At 32.9% G+C, this 21,668-nt stretch overlaps 1 protein-coding gene across 2 annotated transcripts; it reads right to left on the minus strand.

Moving 5' to 3' along the window:
• Positions 1 to 2,951: 2,951 nt before the first annotated feature.
• On the minus strand, positions 2,952 to 8,612 carry LOC131036082 (probable LRR receptor-like serine/threonine-protein kinase At2g23950). 2 transcript variants are annotated; one of them, XM_057967882.2, is made up of 15 exons: positions 8,367 to 8,612; positions 7,717 to 8,257; positions 7,157 to 7,614; positions 6,923 to 7,049; positions 6,742 to 6,813; positions 5,681 to 5,749; positions 5,233 to 5,304; positions 5,067 to 5,135; positions 4,792 to 4,958; positions 4,478 to 4,686; positions 4,265 to 4,397; positions 4,103 to 4,174; positions 3,703 to 3,892; positions 3,485 to 3,617; positions 2,952 to 3,382 (listed from the first exon to the last, which is right to left on the minus strand). In XM_057967882.2, exons 1-15 carry the CDS (start codon positions 8,449 to 8,451, stop codon positions 3,116 to 3,118), a joined length of 2,664 nt encoding a protein of 887 aa, XP_057823865.2. In that variant the 5' UTR covers positions 8,452 to 8,612; the 3' UTR covers positions 2,952 to 3,115. The 2 variants fall into 2 exon arrangements, with proteins under 2 accessions (XP_057823865.2, XP_057823864.2); XM_057967881.2 differs by having other exon boundaries at positions 4,478 to 4,958.
• Positions 8,613 to 21,668: the final 13,056 nt, after the last annotated feature.

Here is a 21,668-nt window from a genome sequence, read left to right on the forward strand (position 1 = left end):
GGCTAAATTTGTCATCCATACCTGAACTTTCCTCCTTAGAATTAAAGGATTCTTGCGTTGTTCTTTGCACACTTGCACCAACACACAACGTGGCCATGTTTTGCAAGCCATTATAAAAATCTTCCTTTCAGCTTTAGACCAACACGCAATCCTACCACGCAGCATATCCTCTCTGTCCCGATATCTTTTCTTTTAAAACTGAACCTGTACTTAATCCTATCTAGCATTAACCTTTATGCCAAGCTATCAAAGTTGCTTTTTCAGATATGGTGACTAGCCATCTTTCATTTGAAATAACATCTTTAATTTTTTGGGAAAACCTTTGTATGTCCAATATATCCAGTCCGTGTAGTTTAAGGAAACAATATCAACAATTGAGTTACTCTCACGATAAACATGTACAGTTCTGGATTGAGAAAAACTCCTTAATATTTCTGTTGTCTTCCATAATTTTCTTAATTCTCTTTGGTAAGGAAACATTTTTTTTAAAACATTTGAATAATAAGTTTTCAGTCCTTCTATCTCTATTTTAGTGTATTTCTTATATTTTACTTTCTTAAATCCCTACCAAACTACAAAGGCTTTGTAATTATTACAAGTCTTTTTCAAACTCTTAGCATAACCTTCCACCAAATTTCCTTTATCATGTATTTTATTATACTTTCATCTCTAGGGGTTTCTTTTTGAACATCCATCAAAATTCAGTTTCAAAAGTTTTTAAATCGTTAAAGTAACTTAACCGTGATGACTAACTATCAATATTTTCATAATATTGACTATAAATATACGCATATTCTTTATATTCTACTATGAAATTAAAATATAGAACATGCAAATTTGGCTATAATATTCTTTTCAAGCTATTCATATTAATATGGTCAACCATAGTTGTTTGATATACAAGATGATTAGTAGGTTTAGTGGTCATATTCAATGATTACATTGCTCGATACATAAATCCTCTATTTGTTGGTGATGGCCCCATGACATTAATACAAGAAAAGGATGCTCACTATTGACAATTAGAAAGGTGGATGATACATGATAATATTCAAAGGTCTAGTGAAGATTTATACATAGGATAAGCAATTATGATAACCAGCAATAACTAGCAACAACACATAACTACTCATAACCATGTAATATAGAATAATCTATGCTAACTTACCCCCCGTGACAAATTGTTCTTAAAATAATCAAATTTACCTTGCCAAGGAAACCCTTAAGTCTTACACAACAAAAAATTCCAATTACGTAATATAAATACATATTTTTAGAAGATTTTCTCTTGAAGAAGCAAATATTGAACCAAGAGGGGCTCCATCAAGTTGTCTCTTGACCCTCGTAAACATGTAGCTTTGAGATGTATGCTTGAGCTCTTAGTCCTTAACTCTCAAATCACAAAGCCTTGAATTATTTGACAACAATCCCTAAGAGCTACAACAAAGCTCTATCATTGTTTGATGACCTCATAAGGGTATATAATTCTTGATCATATATTCTAGAGCTCACTAGGTAAAATTCCATATTGATCTCAACAGCAAATCACAAACCTTTCTCCAAAACATAACCTTCACAATACATGTACTCTTCAAATCTATTAGAATAAAAAAGGAAATCTAAAGAAACACAAGAAAGAAATGTGAAAAGTGCTTGTCTTGCAAAGAATCATTTCAAAGGGAGAAGCTAACTTGAGATGATGGAAACTCCTCCATTTTCTAGCCTCCAACCTCTAAAAGTATGATTTTCTCCTTTGCTTTGCAATGACAAAAACATATATAAGTTCAGCTTCTAAATCACATATGAGGTTTCATGATAGTTGTGCCAAAAAAACCACTTACCTTCTAATAATAAGGTACACTAATTTTCTTGGAGCACATTGTCATAGTGAAAAGTCTCATAATGGAGCAAGAAAAATAGAGTTGTCACATTGATTGTTCGTCTCTTTTGCTCATTGATTTGGGCAAAAGTGCATCATAGAGACTTCATAACTCTATATTTTGATGCAATCATGATTAAACATATATAAGTCAAATGAAATAAATGATCAAACATATATAAATCAGCATGTATATACAAAATTAGCATCATTTACAACCTATAAACATTAGACAGTGAATATTAAATACTTCCATCAACTTTCGAGTGTCAATCAAATATATATCATCTCTACCTATCACAAAAATTGAAATAGGTACAATAATAATAATTTTCAATAAATGTTCTGCTAAGTGGGTTGAAGATTATTGCAGATAGGTTTGTGTTGAAGATTTGATAGTTTTTAATTAAGAAAAGAAGTCATGGGGGCTACTTGTTATGAAATGACTTTTTTGGCCATATTGGATTTTGGGCCCTATCTAGAATTACTTGCTATTAATTACCTTTGGAGGCTCTTGGAAGTTTTTTTTCTCAGGCTAAGCAGATTGGAAATGAAGCTGATTTTGTAAATTTGGTGATGGTTTGTCTTAGTCTCATCATTTCACGTAATTGGGAGTTTATATTTCTAACTCTGCATGTCCCTTTCAATTGTAATATTTTTCTTTTTATTAATTTATTATGGGGTTTGTCTCTTTACTCAATAAATAAAATACAATAAATGTTGAATAATTCAATATCACAATTCATAAGAAAATAATTATCCATTACTTATCAAAATTGTTACAATCTAAATGAATTATTATATTTTAATACTTTAAAATAAAATAACATCAAACTATCAAATTTATATTTGAAATATAAAAGTTCATCATCGATACACAATTTGATATTTAGCATCTACCAATCATCCATCACATTACTTAAGATTAATTCCTACTAACATTCTCATGTCTTTATTGTGACACCACATTACTTTAAGTACTTTTGAAAATAAATATGTTGTATTCCTTACATTAACGAATATATAAAATTGTAGACTTGAATATTTCAAATAAATTCCATATAAATAATCATCTCATTAGGTTACAAATCAGTATATTTACATTAAATATATACAGATTGGGTTCCTGCACCCTCTACGGTTTTTAGAAACCCGTTACTTCAAATTCGAAGAAATATACTGTTACAATTTCACACTATACTGAACTCAAGATTCTTATTTGTACGCTATTGTAGACTATAAGGAACTGGAGAAACTGCTAGTGAACGTGACTGAGACTTGATCTGGAACTTGATAGTGTTCTTCCTCAAATGTGACTGCTTCTTTGATCTCCGCCACAACCTCACTAATAGTTGGTCTACTGGACGGCTGGCTTGCAATACATCTCCAGGCTAGATTGGTCAAATGAACGATGGATTTCATATTGTAACGCTTACCCAATCTTTTGTCAACCATTTCTTCAATGCTGGCGTCATCTTTATCTAATCCCGCATATGATGCAACCTGTTCAGTCAATCATAGAGTGACTGTTTTATGTTTTTGCCATAAAAATACGCCATTCGCACATGTTTTTTTTCTTTATGGGAAAACAGTGGGATCTCTTACCCATTCAGTCAATAATATTTTCTCGGCAGAGACTTTTGTGTCTATGGGTTTCCTGCCACATATAAGCTCAAACAAAACGACTCCAAAACTGTACACATCACTCTTGTCCGTTAAAATATGAGTTTTGTAGTACCTGCCATTATAAAAGGGATAAAGATTAAATATTCGAATAAAAAGGTTCATGAGAATTAAAAGAACATCAAACGTGTAAGAATTACGTTGGATCTAAATATCCAGGAGTTCCTTTTATAGCTGTATTGATTTGAGAAGTTTCGTCATTGGTGGTCACTCTTGAAAGACCGAAGTCAGCCAGTTTGCCATTCAAATTGCTATCTACAAGAATGTTGCAAGTCTTGACATCCCTGTGAATTATTTTTGGAGTGCAACCTACATGAAGATATTCCAGTCCTGCAAATGTTTTTATTTAAAGAAATTTAAAAAAGATTAATTCGAAGTAGAAATTTCTTATGTAGCATTTTGAAAACAATGACTTAAATCAAAGAACTATTTTTTTTCCATAGATCTGAAAAAATTCTCTCACAATTAAATTCAAAAACAGCAAAGTTATAAGTTATCTATTGAGTTGATAATGAAATTAGGAATGGCTTTGAAAAAAACCTTGTGCTGCATCCATAGCTATTTTAAGCCTGGTTTTCCAATCTAGCTGGGGATATTTTGGTGCCTGTGGATCTGCGAACAGAAAGTGCTACTTGTTTTAGTTATATCTCACGTCTATTGTCTTTTGTTGCAATAAAATAAACAATTGGAGTTGATAGGTACCGTAGAGGTTATCACTCAGAGACCCTCCAGACATATACTCATAGACGAGCATGAGGTCTCTGGATTCATTACATATACAATAACCAAGATAGGACACCAGCTTCTTATGATTGATTCTCGACAGGAGATCAACCTGATCATAAAGTTGAAAGCACTAAGACTCATCATATAAATGCAAAAGGAGATGAAGTGCTTTAGGCATCTAAGCATTACCTCATTTAAGAATTGTTCAATTCCATGCTTGGAGAAAACAGAGAGTACTTTTACAGCTATTTGCTTCCCATCCTGCAATTTGCCCATGAAAACAGTTCCAAACGACCCATGTCCAATTTTATGGGTGAAATTTTCTGTCGCCGTCGTCATTTCCTCAAGACTAAAGGCACGAGATTTTGATGAATTTGCTACATTAACCATTAAATAATCTGCATTTTGTTTGATTGTAATAGATGAGAAATTTAGACTGTAAGATTTAATTTCATTCATGATTATGGAGTGTTGTATCGTTCTAGTAAATTTAAAAAACGTACCGAGAGAGGTTGGTTGAGTGCATGCATTTTTAAATTTGATTCGATAAATGATAATACCGGCTAAAATGGCAATTACAATTACGCCTCCCGCTACTCCAAGCGCAGTTGAGGGGAAGTGATCATGACAATCACGCTTTGTCGGGCAAAGGTGTTTGTTGCCATTGAAACTGGGTCAAATAAATCAAATTTTCTCATTGAATACTTTTAAAAAAACAAATAGGAAAATGGAAATATATAACGCATATAAAAGCAAACTACAACAAATATTTAGTTACTGGAATGCAAAATTTTTGTCGAGAATTCGTGGCGGAATGACACCCTCGAAATTATTGTTTGATATATCTCTGTCACAATCACAAAAGTAATAAACAATTTTAAACCTTATAATAGATTTTCTAATAAGACACTAACAAAGTGTAACAAAAAATAGGACAGACACACAACTCTTTAAGGTGAGGGAGTTTAGATATCCAATCTGGAAGTTCACCAGATAAATGATTGTTTTGGAGATTCCTGCACATTAATCAAACATAGCAATTGTTCATTTATTTAACTTTCAAATATTTTATATTATTTAATATATTTTTTATAAACAAAAACTTGTATTTATAGAGATATTTATAACAAATAAATTTAATGATTAAATTATACTAATTAAATTCATATTTTTTTGTTCATTTTAAATATTGAGAAATGTTGTAGTGATTCTAATAATATGCATTGCTCATACATGAGATAAGTGTATCTTGAGTACAACTTTTATGCATACAATAAGATCATGTTTGCGTATATTATCATGTACATTTTATAAATTTCATAGATTAGAAACCTATGACGAATAAACATGACATAGTTGAAAGACTTACTGTTGAAGGTTTCGTATACTCACAGTTTCTCTAATTTGGAGAGATTGAACAAATTGGGCAATGGTCCATTGAAATAGTTGTTGTCAAGTGATCTAACAAGAATTTATATAAAAACATAAGTATATTAATGTTTCAAAGTATTTTTTAAGGAAGCATGTGATGAGTATATTTGTTCAAATCATAGGATATATGACAATTAAAGATTGATATATGTAAACGTATATTAATATAAATAAGGAACTAGAAAAGTTCTATTAATTTTAAAAGGAAGCTTAAGAGTAGATTATGCTAATTCATAATCTATCTATTTATATTGAAAACATAAAAAGGACAATGCTTAGAAATTTATGAACTTAATTCTAAACCTTGAAAAAATTAGATCTTAAAGATGTCATATTGAAAACATAAAAAAAATAACCTTTAGATATTTATGAACTTTATTCTAAACCTTGAAGAAAATACAACTTAAAAATGTCATATTGAAAATATAAAAAATAACAACCCTTAAAAATTTATCAACTTAATTCTAAACCCCCGAAAAAGATAAATCTTATTAAAGGCCAAAGGTTAGACAAATCTACCATCACATTAAAAGCGTATGTTTTGAGAGCCAAGAAAATCCTCGTCAAATCTAATGAAAACACCTACATTTTCAATCAACTTTTTTCCATAAGCCCAAGATCGTACATAACCAAAGGGAATATACAGATGAATCCAAATTGGAGCATTGGTTAAAAAACGCAGTCCAGGGCTGAAAAAAGAAGACCACGCTTTTCAGAAAACTAAGAGCTATTGTTCCATGAATATCACGATTTCCAACAGTTTGAAATCCAACCAAAGAAAAAATTATTTTCTCACAGAGAGACGGAAGGAACAACTGTGTTATCCCAAACCAATTTCATCCATTGCGTTAACTCATAAAAAAAGTGTCTCTGCCCTAAACATACTAAGAATCTATGAGTAGATCAAGTACCTCCTCGGTCAGAAGATATCGATTCATCTCTATCCGCAACAAACGTTACTACGATACCAAAGCAATTTCTTGATTTCCTACTTATACTAAAATAAACAACGCCAGGCTTACATTGAAATGAGTTCGGTTAGATGTCGAAAATATGGGGGTATGAGTCCTCGCAGATGCCTTCCCGACAAGTTTCTGTTTGAAAATTAAATACAGGCTATTAGAAAAATAAAACAAAATTCACAATTCCCTCATTTGTCAAATATAAATTGAAAAGTAAAAGAATATTAGAAACTCAACTTACATTTGGGAAATTCTGATAGTATTAGAGACATTTTTACAGATGATTCCTTCCCACGGTAAACCAAAGCAACGATCCGAAATCCAGTTGTTCATGGATAACGCTTTCCCCACCTCTCTAAGAGCATTTACTGCAGCTTCGCCAGTTGGAAATCCGTTTAAGAGGCAGAGTTCGATATTTCTAAGCTCTACATCTAAATTTACAAAATGAACAAAAGAAAGAAATCGAGCCCCTAACCGTCATCGCGAAAGGTTGTTTTCTGGGTGGGAACGAGACTGTACATCTCAACAGCATTGATTACAGGCCTGTGATAAGAGATATCGGATTGTAGGCTCACTATTGCAGCTCTCGTTCCATCATATTGGAAGTCTAGCTCTATGGCAGAAAAAGCTTTCTTCATAACAACTGGTGACTTTTGGATGACGTTATTAATTCTCACCGAGAAAGATCCGGTTTCCGATGAATTAAGCTCTGCAAAATATAATAGCACTACGGCTTTTCCAGTCGTGGGTTTTCCGAGGCTGAGATATATGCCGTCAGAGTCGTCTGTGATGCCGACGATGGCCGTCTGCATAACATTAGGTGGAGGAAAGTTTTTGGTGTTGCTTACTGAAATTGACTTGGAAACATTCACCAAATTAGTTCCCGCAGGCCACCAAGGATACCACAAGCAGTCGAATCGGTCTTGAGGATATCTAAGAAATTCAATATAAAAAATCGTCAAATTAAAAAATAATTATGGGTAACATATGGAATTTCAAGCCCAACATTAACGGGGTAAGTGTGACAAAGTTTGCCTGGTTATATTGTCGACACCTCCTATATCATCCCTTTCTATCAAATTCAACATGGTTCCCGGTTTAGCCATATCATACATGCCTGCTTTAAGAGGTCTCAATTCGATAGCGGAGATAAGTGGGTCATCGCATTCTGAGGCTCGGATCAAGCAAATATGCAACAGTTTGTCTGCACTCACCAAAATATTCCCACTACGGACTACCAGGTAATTGTCATAGTCAAATACCACTTTTTCCATGTATAGCATATCGAGGGTCTCCACAGAGTAATTGAAGCCTCGAGATGCACTGGAATTAGCCTTAACAAATGATAATCTCAAAAGGTGGGGCAAATTCGGGGTGATGGGCAATTCATAGCAAGCCTTATTAATAGGCTTGGGAAACACTCGGAGGCGTGTCAAATAAAACTTGACAGTGTACGAGTAGTATGATTCTGCTTTCTCCCCGAGGTTGTGTATGAAGTCGTCATCAGGAACCCATATAATAGTGGTGTTAGGATCAGTGTAATTTCCATCGCCACCACAATCGATACTCAAAAATCCTGTCAGAGCAAACACATGTAAATCATTAAACCCCGCAAAAAAAAGAACAAAAACAAAGAAACCAAAGTAACATTATTTGAAAGCAATATTGAAGATCGAATAGAGTACCTGGTTGAGCATAAGCAAAAAGTGTGCACCAGAACAGGAACAGACTGAGGCCGCCAACATATTTACTGCGAGCAATAACTTCCATCTTTTGCTTATTTTTCAAACCAGTGCTTGCAATACCGTGCCTTACTTAGAACCCAATAAAATGCATGCTCCTCAAATTCTACATTCATTTTATCCAAAGTAGAGAATTTCCAAAATCTATCTCACATGTCGTCTTGAGGTATGTTGCAATATTGATTTTAGTAGTCAAAGAGTCAATAATGATTTTAAATTTTATGTGAATTGTAGTCATAAAACAGGAGGACTTCGAAGAGAAGAAATATAATGAAACAAAAGAGTCAAATTATCTAAATAAGGATTAGATGAAGACTTAAATTGATTACATTACTCTAGTGGTTTGACAAAGATGTTTACCAATAATTCCTATAAATCAATCATAGAGGGAATATAAGATTGTTAAAATGGTTTGACAAAGATGTTTACCAATAATTCCTATAAAACAATCATAGCAACAACCTACCAAGAATATAAGACTGTTGTAATGGGTTGGGGCCCTTCCCCACTTCAATAAAAAACAAGCTACCAAGAATATAAAACTGAACTAAATTAATGATTTGTAATATTTTATATGTAGATTAAAACAAATATTTAAATTTAAAAGAAACTCATATTGTTGCTAACTTTTTCAATTTTGTCTACATAATTTAATATTTCTTCCATTGTTTTTTATAGAAATCATTATTATTATTTTTTAATATATATATATATATATATATATTAATTAAAATTTAATTTTTTAATCTTTATAAAAAGCATATACCTTTAAATTTATTTAAAAAGTTAACATTGAGAGATACATATTTATTAAATTTCTTCGAATGACTTCAGCCAACTCCTTTGTATAAGATGTGAAATAAAATGTTTAAAATTCATAAGACAACAAAGATATCACATAAAAAAATCTCTCATTTTCTACGTGCTTATTTGTAATATTCATTTTTAAAAAAAAAATTATATATATATATATTTCTTTCAATTTCTTTTTTAATAAAATTTGACCTTGAAACTTATTTCATCTATTCCTTTTATTTTTACTCTTTGAATTGCTAATATTGTTCTGTAAGATGTAACTCTGATTTTCCTTTAAGTCAAAATGAAACATTACTTATGATTTCATAAAATTATTCTTCAGAGACCCGCAAAAAGGTCAAATTTATCTACATGTTGGAAGGAAGAAGCTGCCACGAAGGTAAATTAAAAAATCCATGCAAACTTTCTTCCCATTTTCCTCAAAACTTTCTCTTTTCGTGTGGAAATATAATTGAAATGAAAGTTGACGGAAGTTGAAATGGAGTACGATGCACTCTGTCAATATAGTGACATGCGTAGACTTTGTTATGCAAAAACAAAATACTTTTCACCATTTCACATGGCTTCGCAGATTTTTAATAGTATTTCGCGAGAATACGTTCCTCCCATTTTCCACGACCTTTTGAGGAATAAAATTTTCGGCGGAAGTCAAGAGTCTGTTGGAAATATAGGTTAATTTAGATATAATGCCCTCACTGTCTAACAGTAATGCGAGTGAGATCATGCTGCTCTACAAGTTTCCATCTGCATAAGTTAATTTATCGCAAGTGCATGCCACGTCCCATTTTGTTAGTGTGTTACAGCAGCTGTGTGGTCATCATATATTTTAATTAAGTTCAAAGGTTTCCTATCAATCATACTTGTCTTTAATTTTGGCATAAATTGAAATCGTAGTAGTTAATGGGAAAAGTAGATGTCAGGCATTATTTTCTAATCACATTTTGTATCAGGATGTAGATATTTTAATGTTTTGCTCTGATATTACGTTTCAATTTGTTTTTTGTGCTCTTAATTGAAAAATGGCAACAAAAAATATGCTAAGTAAATAGAGAATATCAGTTTTTGCAGCTTCAACAAAGAGAAGTTAAGTGTATCAGTAGCTGTATAAGTTCTTCAAATTTCAAGTTCAATGTATTTAAAATTTTTATTTTCTATATAAATTGCTCATTTATGTATGTAATTACAGATTTATAAAGTTTCAGTTGTTTGTTACAGCTTGATCTAGTTAGGCTTTGTTCTTGTCTAGTGAGGTGACTGTTTCAGTTGAATGATCTATTTTATTTATTTCTCCTGTGCAGTCCTATCTTTGGGGTGCTTATTTTTTATTTGTAATTATAATACACAAAGTGAACAAAACCTAAAGGTGATTATAGTATGACAACTGAAATGAATAAATAAATGAGAAACACAATAGATTAAAGTTAATAACGTGTTAGTAAAGTGATTAAATAAACAATTGGCACTTTCAAGCTTTACTTTAACACTTTTCTAGCTTTTGTAGTCTCAATGTAAGAAATATACAAAAGCTATGGATCGGCTTCTTCAAATTAAAGAACAGGTGTTACAATTTTAGTCTGATAATAATATAAGCTGTTCAATATATGAAATGAATGTCTCTCTCAACCATTTAGTGGTTGCTTTGTATTCTTGATCAGATTATGTTTTATTTCCTTCCACTACGTGTTGGTAGCTTTTATTCTTTGTAATCTGTAATCTATATTGATTTAATATAAAAATAAAAATAAACAAAAGCATGTCAAACATGCAAGACCAAATTTTGAGGAATATAATCAATTGTTTCCATGTATAAAGTGAATAACGTGTCAAATATGTAGAATTGATATTGGAGAAGCTTTTGTAGTTGTTCTCATTTATATTTGAAACTTCTTTTGATATGAAAATCTATCCTAGAATCAAATCAATTACAACATTTATATATGGCACACACAATCAGAAGCTCAAAGCTCAACTAGCTTGGTTCAAACTATGAGTGAAAATCACTCCTAGAAACAAAGTAAAATTTTATGTCCTCTAATTGTTTCAATTATTTATTTCACATGATTTATCTTTTGTTTTAATTTTAATAAATATTATACACTTTTAAAAATTTTCAGCTTCTTTTCAGTTTTCATGATATGTGGCAGTTACTTTTTATCACTTTTCTGCAAAGCTTGGTTCAGATTCTACTATTTAAGTACCTTTTATGTTGATTTAAAATGATGGCTACCAAATAGTCTATAAATGGTGTTAGATATGCTCTTTTTAAAGGATGCAAATTGAATGCTATTGTACCAAATTTGAGAAAGAATTACAAAAATATTAGCTTGAAATATAAATTGTTAACCATAGAAATTAAAGTCTATTTACATTCAATCAATTCTTCTCTCCATCTATTGTTAAATCTGCAATTATTGCAATTTTGCTATTTGTTTTAAAATTTTAATTTTCTTTTATAAAATTGAAACTATCTATGGTGTCTCTTGTCTTTTAAATCAAATCTTTTAGAGCTTGCCATTTTAGTTCAGATTATCGACCCAACTTTTCATATTTCATTTTTTTTTTAACTCTATTTGGGCAAAACCTTTTAATAGCTTAAACCTATGCAAGTTTCTCTAGTTGATCTTTGCACCTTCTTTGTTCAAAATATGGATCTTTGTTGTGATGTGTTTGCATTAATTTTTAGCTATACCATGCTCATGTTTAATCGTAATGCTTAAATAAAAGAACAAATAATTTTTACTTGATTGATGTGTTTGTTTAATAACACAACAATTAAATTGCCATATTATTACTATGTAAATAAGATGCTAATATAGGTTAGTTTTAAATTAATCTATTTAATTATTTCTTAGATTTAACATTATTTAATTGAGCAAAAGAAAGCTATTACAACTAACCTTGAGATCATACAAAAGAAGATAGAAGACACCACTAAGGAAGATTGCCTTGAGGAGATCACACTAAGAGAACAATGGTTCAGGTTGAACAAGAAATAAGAGGCTTTTGGAAACAAAATCAATGATTCAATGACTCACAAAAGGTGATAAAAATACTAAATTCTTCCACCAATCAACTATGAATCACAGGAGTAGGAATAGGATAAGGTAGCTTAGGAAGGATGATGGCTCATTTACAGAAGATGAGAAGGAAATGTAATGTCCTTGCTATGAGGCCTAGAGGACTTAAACAAATAAACCAATGAAAATGCAAATAATTTTTTTTATTTTTTTTAAATAAAATAATCCATACGAAAGCATGGAGTAACATGATACTACAAGATAAATATAAGATGTACTAGTATATCTACAAATAGTCCTCAAGGCCCCACAAGGATGTTACTCAAGAATAACATTAACCAAACATACAAGAACATATGAAACCTCATAAAATATAATAAAATTGGCTATTACAAGGGTCATGATACAATTACATTGCCAAGAGAATATACATATGATAATCTGTTACATTGCAAGTTATCTGTAAGGATATAATCTCCAAGAGTACAAATAATGGAGTATACATAAATTTGGTACATAATGAAAGTCTTCAATCTTCCCACGAGCCATCTTGAACATGATGTAGGACGAACCAAAACCCAATGGGTGTGAATAGCACTCCACCCAGCCATGTGGTACCATCAAGTCCACCCTCCATGCTAGGAGGTATCAACTAGACCCAAGAGACGGAAGGAAGAATAAGAGGATACAAATGAATCACATGAGGTTCACAAGCTACTAACACAAGAGACTCAATAGGATATAATCACAAGATCTAAAAAGTATATCAACCAACTTCTAGAGGCCCAAGCAATCCACATAATGACAAATCTAAGAGAGACAGACCACTACGTATGCAATAGGGAAGAGTTTCATGACTAGGTTGTCATGAGATACCTTGGTGAGTCTTCACTAGGTCCCGACCCCCTTCTTAGGTTACCTTGGTGACCTCTCCCAACCCTCAGACCCATACAAACACTACTGGACCAAACCAACCTTTCGAAGGGACAAGATTGGTGGATGCCATTCCAAGTCTTCTCTACTTACCTCAGTCCTAAACAAGCAGTTGAGAATAAGAGAGGCAACAATTTAATCTTTATTAATGTGAACTAGCTACCCTCCCCTATTCATTATTTTAAATTTTCACTTGATTAGAAAACTCTCATTGAATTACCCTAGTGACCACTTTGGGTCCCCGCCCCCAATGAAAGCCACTTCCCTTTGACTTGCACCTAGGATTCCAAAGCACAACACAAGACCTATGACACCGAAAAACACGAGATGAGAAGGTACCTACCATAGAAAGACTTGACTCTCTTGCTAGAACAAGATAACAATCAAGTAACAAGAAAGTTGGGAATAGCCCTTTAGCATAAGAAGACATTCTAAACTCAAAACCGATTACAATAAGGAATTGAAAAATTCTATACACAGAGAAGGACTCAAAACATACGTAAGTGTCTAGAATTAAAATACATACAGACAATATTAACGGGGTTCTAAACTATATGGGTCAATCTTCATATTCCAAGAAGATCTCTAGAGTATAACAAAAGATGTCATCATGCCATTCATATGAGATTTAATTCACAATATTGTACCATAAATAAACCTTAACACCTTACTTCACATCATTTTTTTTAGTTATAATAAAATTAATAACTCAATTTGCAAATGAACTATACCCTCTTTGATACCGATATTTCACCATTAAAGAAATCATAAAGAACTATAGTCCATTAATAAAACCGGGGTTTATAGCTATTGATGAACATCCAAGAATCCTATGAATACTATGAATAATATGAATAATATATATATATATATATATATATATATATATATATATATATATATCTTCAATAAAAAAACAGAGTCAAAGGAGGCGTTAACAGCATGCATGACCCGTATAGGAGTCTATGTCACAATTAAACTAATCGAAGGCCGCCCTAGCAAAGTATGATTGCCGATTCAATTAATTAGTTATTAAAGATTGCGTGCCAAACATTCAAATCATTAATTATTCATTATAACCAATCATATCAGTGGGTCAAACAAGGAATGCAACAGGGATAAAAAGATACCGCTAACAATAGATTTTAACAATGGTATTATCGGTAAGAAGAGAAGGGAGCATACCAGAAATACAGAATAGAACAGGGGTCGACGCCCAGATCAGACTGTTCTAGTGCCAACACAGATCAAGCGTGATTGCCGCCTATAACAATCAGTTAGTAAAGAAAGACATACCGATAATACGCGATTCAAACAAGGAAATCTACTGATGATAAAACAAGCATAGAAATAACGCGTAAGGAGGGCATACCGATTCTTATTAATCGATTGCTAACCGCAAAAAAAACCATTGGAATAATTGCAAACCCGATTCAATAATTGATGACTACACAACGACCACGGAAAGAAAACAATAATACTACATTCCGATATTATGCAGTAGGAAGGGGATACGAATAGGTATCGTTAATACAATCGGTTGAAACCAAGAAAAGAACCAACACCAAAACGGTGCAAGCATACGGATCTACAAATCAGATAATACAAGATACATGCCGATTATGATAAATATAAAATCAGGGTAGACTAAGGCCGAACATAGTGGAAGGACGGCAAAAAAAAAGATCAAGGTGATGTTATACAAAAAAACACAACTCGAAGCAAGCGGAAAGAAAATAGTTTCATGCCAATATGTAACCTAGTTAACAATCCAATACAATTGATTATAACAATCGGTGCAAACGAATGTAAACCGATTCCAAAAATTGGTCTTCAGTGAATTCAACATGCACAAGAGATATACGCAAGCAGGGGTAAGAAGATATTACAACGGTTAAAAGAAGATGTCTACTAATAATGACATTCGGTGATGATATGAACAAAGGAATTCTCCACAAGATTATCTTATTGAAACACTAAACATGAGAACCTACAGAAATTAAACCAAGTCAAGAACATCTTCTGACCTGGAATCGTACGTTCGATGGAGGTAATTCCAGCGCTGCAGGAAGATCCACGAGTGATTCCAAAAATACCAGATCCGAGGCGTTCTTCCCCAAATCCTACAAATTCAATGACAGATCCAAATACAGATCCCCCAACAGAAATCCCCAACTCGATTAGAAAAACCCACCCCAAAATTTTTAGAGAAATTTTCATGGGAGCCCCAAAATTCTTCTTCTTGGTTTTTCCCCCCTAAACAGAGAGATCCCCTTTCAAAAAGTAACTCCCCATTCAAACCTCCCTCCAGATAATTCCCCTAACTCCAAATATAACCATCTTTGTAACTCCCTCACCACTATCAAAATTTTAAATTTATTTTAATTGATCGATCGATTTTCCCCTTTTTTTTCCTGAGCACATTTAAATTGCTAGATTAAAATATTAAATATTAATACCCGTTTGAATTTATAATGATCAAAATGGTTAAATAAATTAAATCATATGGGTCATTAGATTAATCTAATTTAACATGTCAACAACTTTTTAATTTATTAATTAACGTTAATAATTTAAATTCATTAATTCATTAGTCCATTTAATGTATAAATAATCTCCTATTAACACAATATTAAACAAACATAAAACTATACTTTAAATAACGAACTTCATACTGACCAAACACGAAGGACTAACAGGATGCACAACCAACATGACCGACAATACAACAATAGGATACTTGACGAGCATCATATTCCCACACGAACAATGGTCACGTCAAGGGTCTAACTGATACTCCAAATTTTCCACATTTCCATTGGGTTATAAAGCACGCTTAAACCTATAGCTGCATCACCGAAAAAACACACATACATTTCTCCAACATATACAGACACAACAGTGGAGGAGGGTCATGGCATTCCGTGTCCCTTTGAAGTGGGTGATGGAAGATCTTCCCCTCACACCCCATGCAGACTCGTACCTATGCAAGAAAACTAACACAAGATATAGCTCATACATGAAGTAGATATGTCAGTCCAAGGTGAGTACATAAGCATATAATCTAACATCTAAACATCCATAGAGATAAACTCCATAACCAACATCATATCATAGAATCATGATAAAAGTCATTACACTAGAGAGTATCATCTAGTCAGATAAACAGTAGAAGAGGTCAACCAAAGTCAAACTGGGTTAAAGAGAATCTGATCAAGGGAGGGGCATTACATCCTCCCCTCCTAGAGTCTGACTTACTCCTGGAAGTCACAAGGCTAAGATAGAAACAACAAGAACGTATTAGTCATAACACTTATATTAAATAATTCCAAAACCATCATTCCTCAAATATTCTTGCAGACAATAAATTCTCTACTGAATTTCCTTATCCGAAAGTAGACATGTCATAATGTACAAATATCAAAACTTACACTTTTGAAAGATGAGAACACTTCCTTAACATCTATATGCATGATTAAAATGATCGATATACATCTAATTCAACATCCTACACATACACTTCATCCTACACACCAGGGAAAACATAACATATTCTTTGTTTAATCTCTCAAATTCAAACATAGATAATGTATCACTTATCATCTAAGGTCCATAATCCATATACGTTGGACGAAGATCATATCAATTTTAACACCAAAATCCCAACCATAAAGCACAATATAATCTCAATCGAAAAGGGAAAGTGTTCATCCCTACATACAACATTCTCCTACTGTTCGCTTAACTCAAATAGAATCCAGGTAGGCATCCACAACACTCGTCAAACAATCAATCTATAGATCATTGAATTTATCTAATTACAATAACACAATCTACTTAGTCCAATTCACCCTTCTTCCTAATATATCTTATGATCCAAATGGTTACAAATGAATTTTATTATAGAGAATACACTTTTATTTCTATAATTTACTATTAATACTATTTGAGTACCCAACATGCCTAGATCCAATCTCCATGGTGTTTCCCTTAACACACTATCAGAGGTTCAAGCGAACGTGGTAGAAAAAACACTAACACATAACTAGGGATTTCTATAACAAACATTCAGAATGACCAACAAACTTCAAAAGAGAAAAATAATCCAAGAAAAAAATCTATCAAACTCAACATTAAATAATAAAAAGTGGCGATGATTTCGACAACCAACAACACCAAAAACACAACAAGTATCATAAATTAAATGAAAAGAAAGGAGGTTTTAGTGGCCATTCCTTTCATAAGAAAATTCAAAAGAATAATGCTAGCCCCAAAATCACAAAAAACAATTCATAAGGAATTCAAAGAGATCGTGGTCACAACAAAATCCCAACACGAGGCGACCAATTTTGGCCACACTATAGGGATTAACCGCCACCCAACACCCAAGGTCACATGCCCTGAGTGCATTAGAGAATGTATAATAGACACCTTAGGCTATTACGCTAACTACATATATTAATACAATGCAATTATTTTGTGCACACGAAGTTAATGAAATTATCTGAGACCTGAGAGAACATATATGCAAGATATGGAAAGATATGTCATTTCACACATTTAGGGAATATACTCAATACATACTTGTCATTCCTTACGATATCACAATTATAGAGTAACCGCATTCCTAACAGTATTTCTTCAAGAATCTCTAAAATATAAATTTCTAACCACTTAATGATTTTAACAACCAGAATTAGAATTACCAACAGATGGATGCACTAGTCCTCTCACCATCCATCCATTCTATTAGTATTTTCATTAAATACACATCATTTACAATTCAAATAAGACAAGGAAGTAGCATCATTTCTAAATCATTCACTAGTCAAACTCAACATTCATATTCACCTTCCTGGCCATGCAAATTTCTCTACGAGCCTTAAGATCTCTATCTTTTAACATAAAACAAAACGACAAAAAATTAATTTCATATTCTCTACCCCCATACTGGACACAGTGCATAACTTTATCTTAATCAATACTTATTCCCTATTGTGATCTATCTAACGGCTACATCACATGAGCTACCTGTAGTATATATGAAAAAGGGGTGTTTTACCTACTTACTTACTTAAGATGATATCCTAAGAGAAATACAACCTTGAAGGACTTTAATGCAAAGATTAATCAAGCATTCCTTAATGCAAGCCATATAATACTCATTACTATGCAATTAAATACTTCTTTAATTTAAAATACATCATTTAGTAGCATTCCTACAAATTCTTATACCTAGATGGAGGAAAGGGAGAGAGAATTATAGTCAAACAATTCATACATATGCAAGTGAACAAACAAGATCATACAATGATGATTATGTTTCCCTATGAATGATGCCTTTATTGTACTATACTTCATCTCTTTGCCTACTTAGAGGCATGCAAATTAGTCTGTCATGACATTTCATAAAATTATAGATGTAGCTAAATGTCCTAATTTCCAAGATGAAAACAAAACGGACAATCTTTTGTTACAAACAAACCTCTACTATACACACTCGCTACTTTCATTAATACAATTATATCGTTAACTATCATCTTCCATTGGATAACAATATACGAAGAAAAGAGGGAAAAAAGATAACTAACAGTTAACTATTACATGCATAGGAGTACACATTAACATGTTCTTCATTAATACATCCCATTTATGCAAAGTCAATTAGATTCGTCAAATGCAAACACATTATCGTGTTATTCATAAGAAGACATTTATTAAGTTAGTCATCCAAACACACATAATAGAATCTTCAAGGAAAACACATACAACTCTCTCCTAAACTATCCAATGATCATTTATACTCCCAAAACCTCTCCCAACATTCAAGTACACACTAGAATCTTCAAGGTACACATAAGGGTTTTCATGAAATCGCAAGCATTTGCTCACAACAAGAAGACACACACAAGATTTAAGTACACAAGATGTGGATAGCTTTAATTTATAGAGAGAAGGAGAAAGAGAGAAATATGTCCAATTCATACATCACTTTGGTACTGAGTCAGATTCCAAGTTTAACACAAGCACATCATCATACCTTTCAAGATTAGAGCAATTCATTATCCAACACAATAAAGTAGTCTATACAATACAAGATTACTTAGGGCGGCATATACGATTCCCTTTATAATAAGATTTATCATGGATTTAAAACATCATAAAAGCAATCAAAATCACATGCACTCATATAAAAAGCACTAACATTAAGAAGGTAAGAACAAGAAGTGAATACACATGTTATACTCAATTAGGACCTACATGTAGAATAGGTGGGAGACACAGGGCACCCAAGACTTACAAGTTCCTATACATCAATCCCAAGCATACGACAAAAAGACTATATAAACCAACTAGACTAAGAGCACAACCTTATCCAGAGATCCTAGTGTTTGAACATGGCTCTGATACCAAGTGTAACATGCCCACTATGAGGCCCAAAGTACTTAAACGAATAAACCAATAAAAATGTGAATAACTTTATTCTTTAAAATAAAATAAACCATACAAAAGCATGGAGTAACATGCTACTACAAGATAAAGATAACATATACTAAAATATCTAGCAATAGTCCTCAAGACCCCACAACGATGTTAGTCAAGAATAACATTAACCAAAAATACAAGAACATATGAAACCTCATAAAATATGATAACACTGCCTATTATAAGGATCATCATACAATTACAATGCTAAGAGAATATACATATGATTATTGGTTATATTACAAGGTATTCATAAGGATATAATCTCCAAGAGCACAAACAATGGAGTGAATACATAAATCTGGTACATAATGAAAGTCTTCAATCTTCCCAAGAGCCATCTCGAACATGATGTAGGATGAACCAAAACCCAATGGGTGTGAATAGCACTCCACCCAACCATGTGGTACCATCAGGTACACCTCCCGTGCTAGGAGGTATCAGCTAGACCCAAGAGACGAAAGGAAAAATAAGAGGATACAAATGACTCACACAAGATTCACAAGATACTAACACAAGAGACTCACAAGGCTATAATCACTAGAAATCAAAAGTAAATCAACAAACTTCCAGAGGCCCAAGAAATCCACAAAAGGAAAAATCCAAGAGAGACCACTAGGTATGCAATAGGGAAGAGTGCCATCAGTAGGTTGTCATGAGTTACCCTAGTGAGTCTTCACTTGGTTCCAGCCCCCTTCCTAGGTTACCCTGGTGACATCTCCCGACCGTCGACCCCCATACAAACACTTGTGGACCACACCAACATTTCGAAGGGACACGATTGGTGGGCACCATTCGAGGCCTTCTCTACTTACCTCAGTCTTAAACAACCACCTGAGTGTAAGAGGGGGAACAGTTTAATATTTATTAATGTGAACTAACTACCCTCCCCAGTTCATTATTTTAAATTTTCACTTCATTGCAAAACTCTCATTGAGCTATCCTGGTGACCACTTTGGGTCCTGACCCCCAATGAAAGCCACTTCCCCTTGACTTACACCTAGGAATCCAAAGAATAGCACAAGACCTATGACACCCAAAAACATGAGATGACAAGGTCCCTACCATAGCAAGACTTGACTCCCTTGCTAGAACAAGATAACAATCAAGAAGTAACAAGCAAGCTAGGAATGACCCTCTAGCATAAGAAGACATTCTAAACTCAAAACCAATTACAATAAGGGACAAAGAGATTCCATACACAAAAAATGACTCAAAACATCCACAAGCCTCTGGAGTTAAAATACATATAGACAATATTCATGGGGCTCCAAATTATATGGGTCAATCTTCATATTCCAAGAAGATCCCTAGAAAATTACAAAAGGGGTCATCATGCCATTCATATGAGATCTAATTCACAATATTGTACCATAAATAAACCTTAACACCTTCACATCTTTTTTTTTTTTAGTTAAAATAAAATTAATAACTCAAACTACAAACGAACTATACCCTCTTTGATACCAATATTCCACCATCAAAGAACTCATAAAGAACTATAGTGCATTAATAAAACCGAGGTTTATAGCTATTTATGAACATCCAAGAATCATATAAATAATATGGGTAACATATATATATATATATATATATCCTTCTGCATACAAAGATATACATCTATAAGCATCTTCAATAAAAAACGCAGTCGAAGGAGGGGTTAACACGATGCATGGACCGATATAGGGGTCGATGTCACAATTAAACTAATTTAAGGCCACCCTAGGAAAAGTATGATTGTCGATTCAATTAATCGGTTATTAAAGATTGCGTACCAAACATATAAATCATTAATGATTCGTTATAACCGATCATATCAGTGGGTCAAACAAGGATTACAACAATGATAAAAAGATAAGGCTAACAACGGCGGTAAGAAGAGAGGGGTGCATACTAGAAATACAGAATAGAACAGGGGTCGACACCCAGATGAGACTGTTCTAACGCCAACACAGATCAAGCGTGATTTTCATCTATAACAATTAGTTAGTAA

Source organism: Cryptomeria japonica, chromosome 1 (genome assembly GCF_030272615.1).
Source record: "Cryptomeria japonica chromosome 1, Sugi_1.0, whole genome shotgun sequence".
In the NCBI taxonomy this organism is placed as follows: Eukaryota; Viridiplantae; Streptophyta; class Pinopsida; order Cupressales; family Cupressaceae; genus Cryptomeria; species Cryptomeria japonica.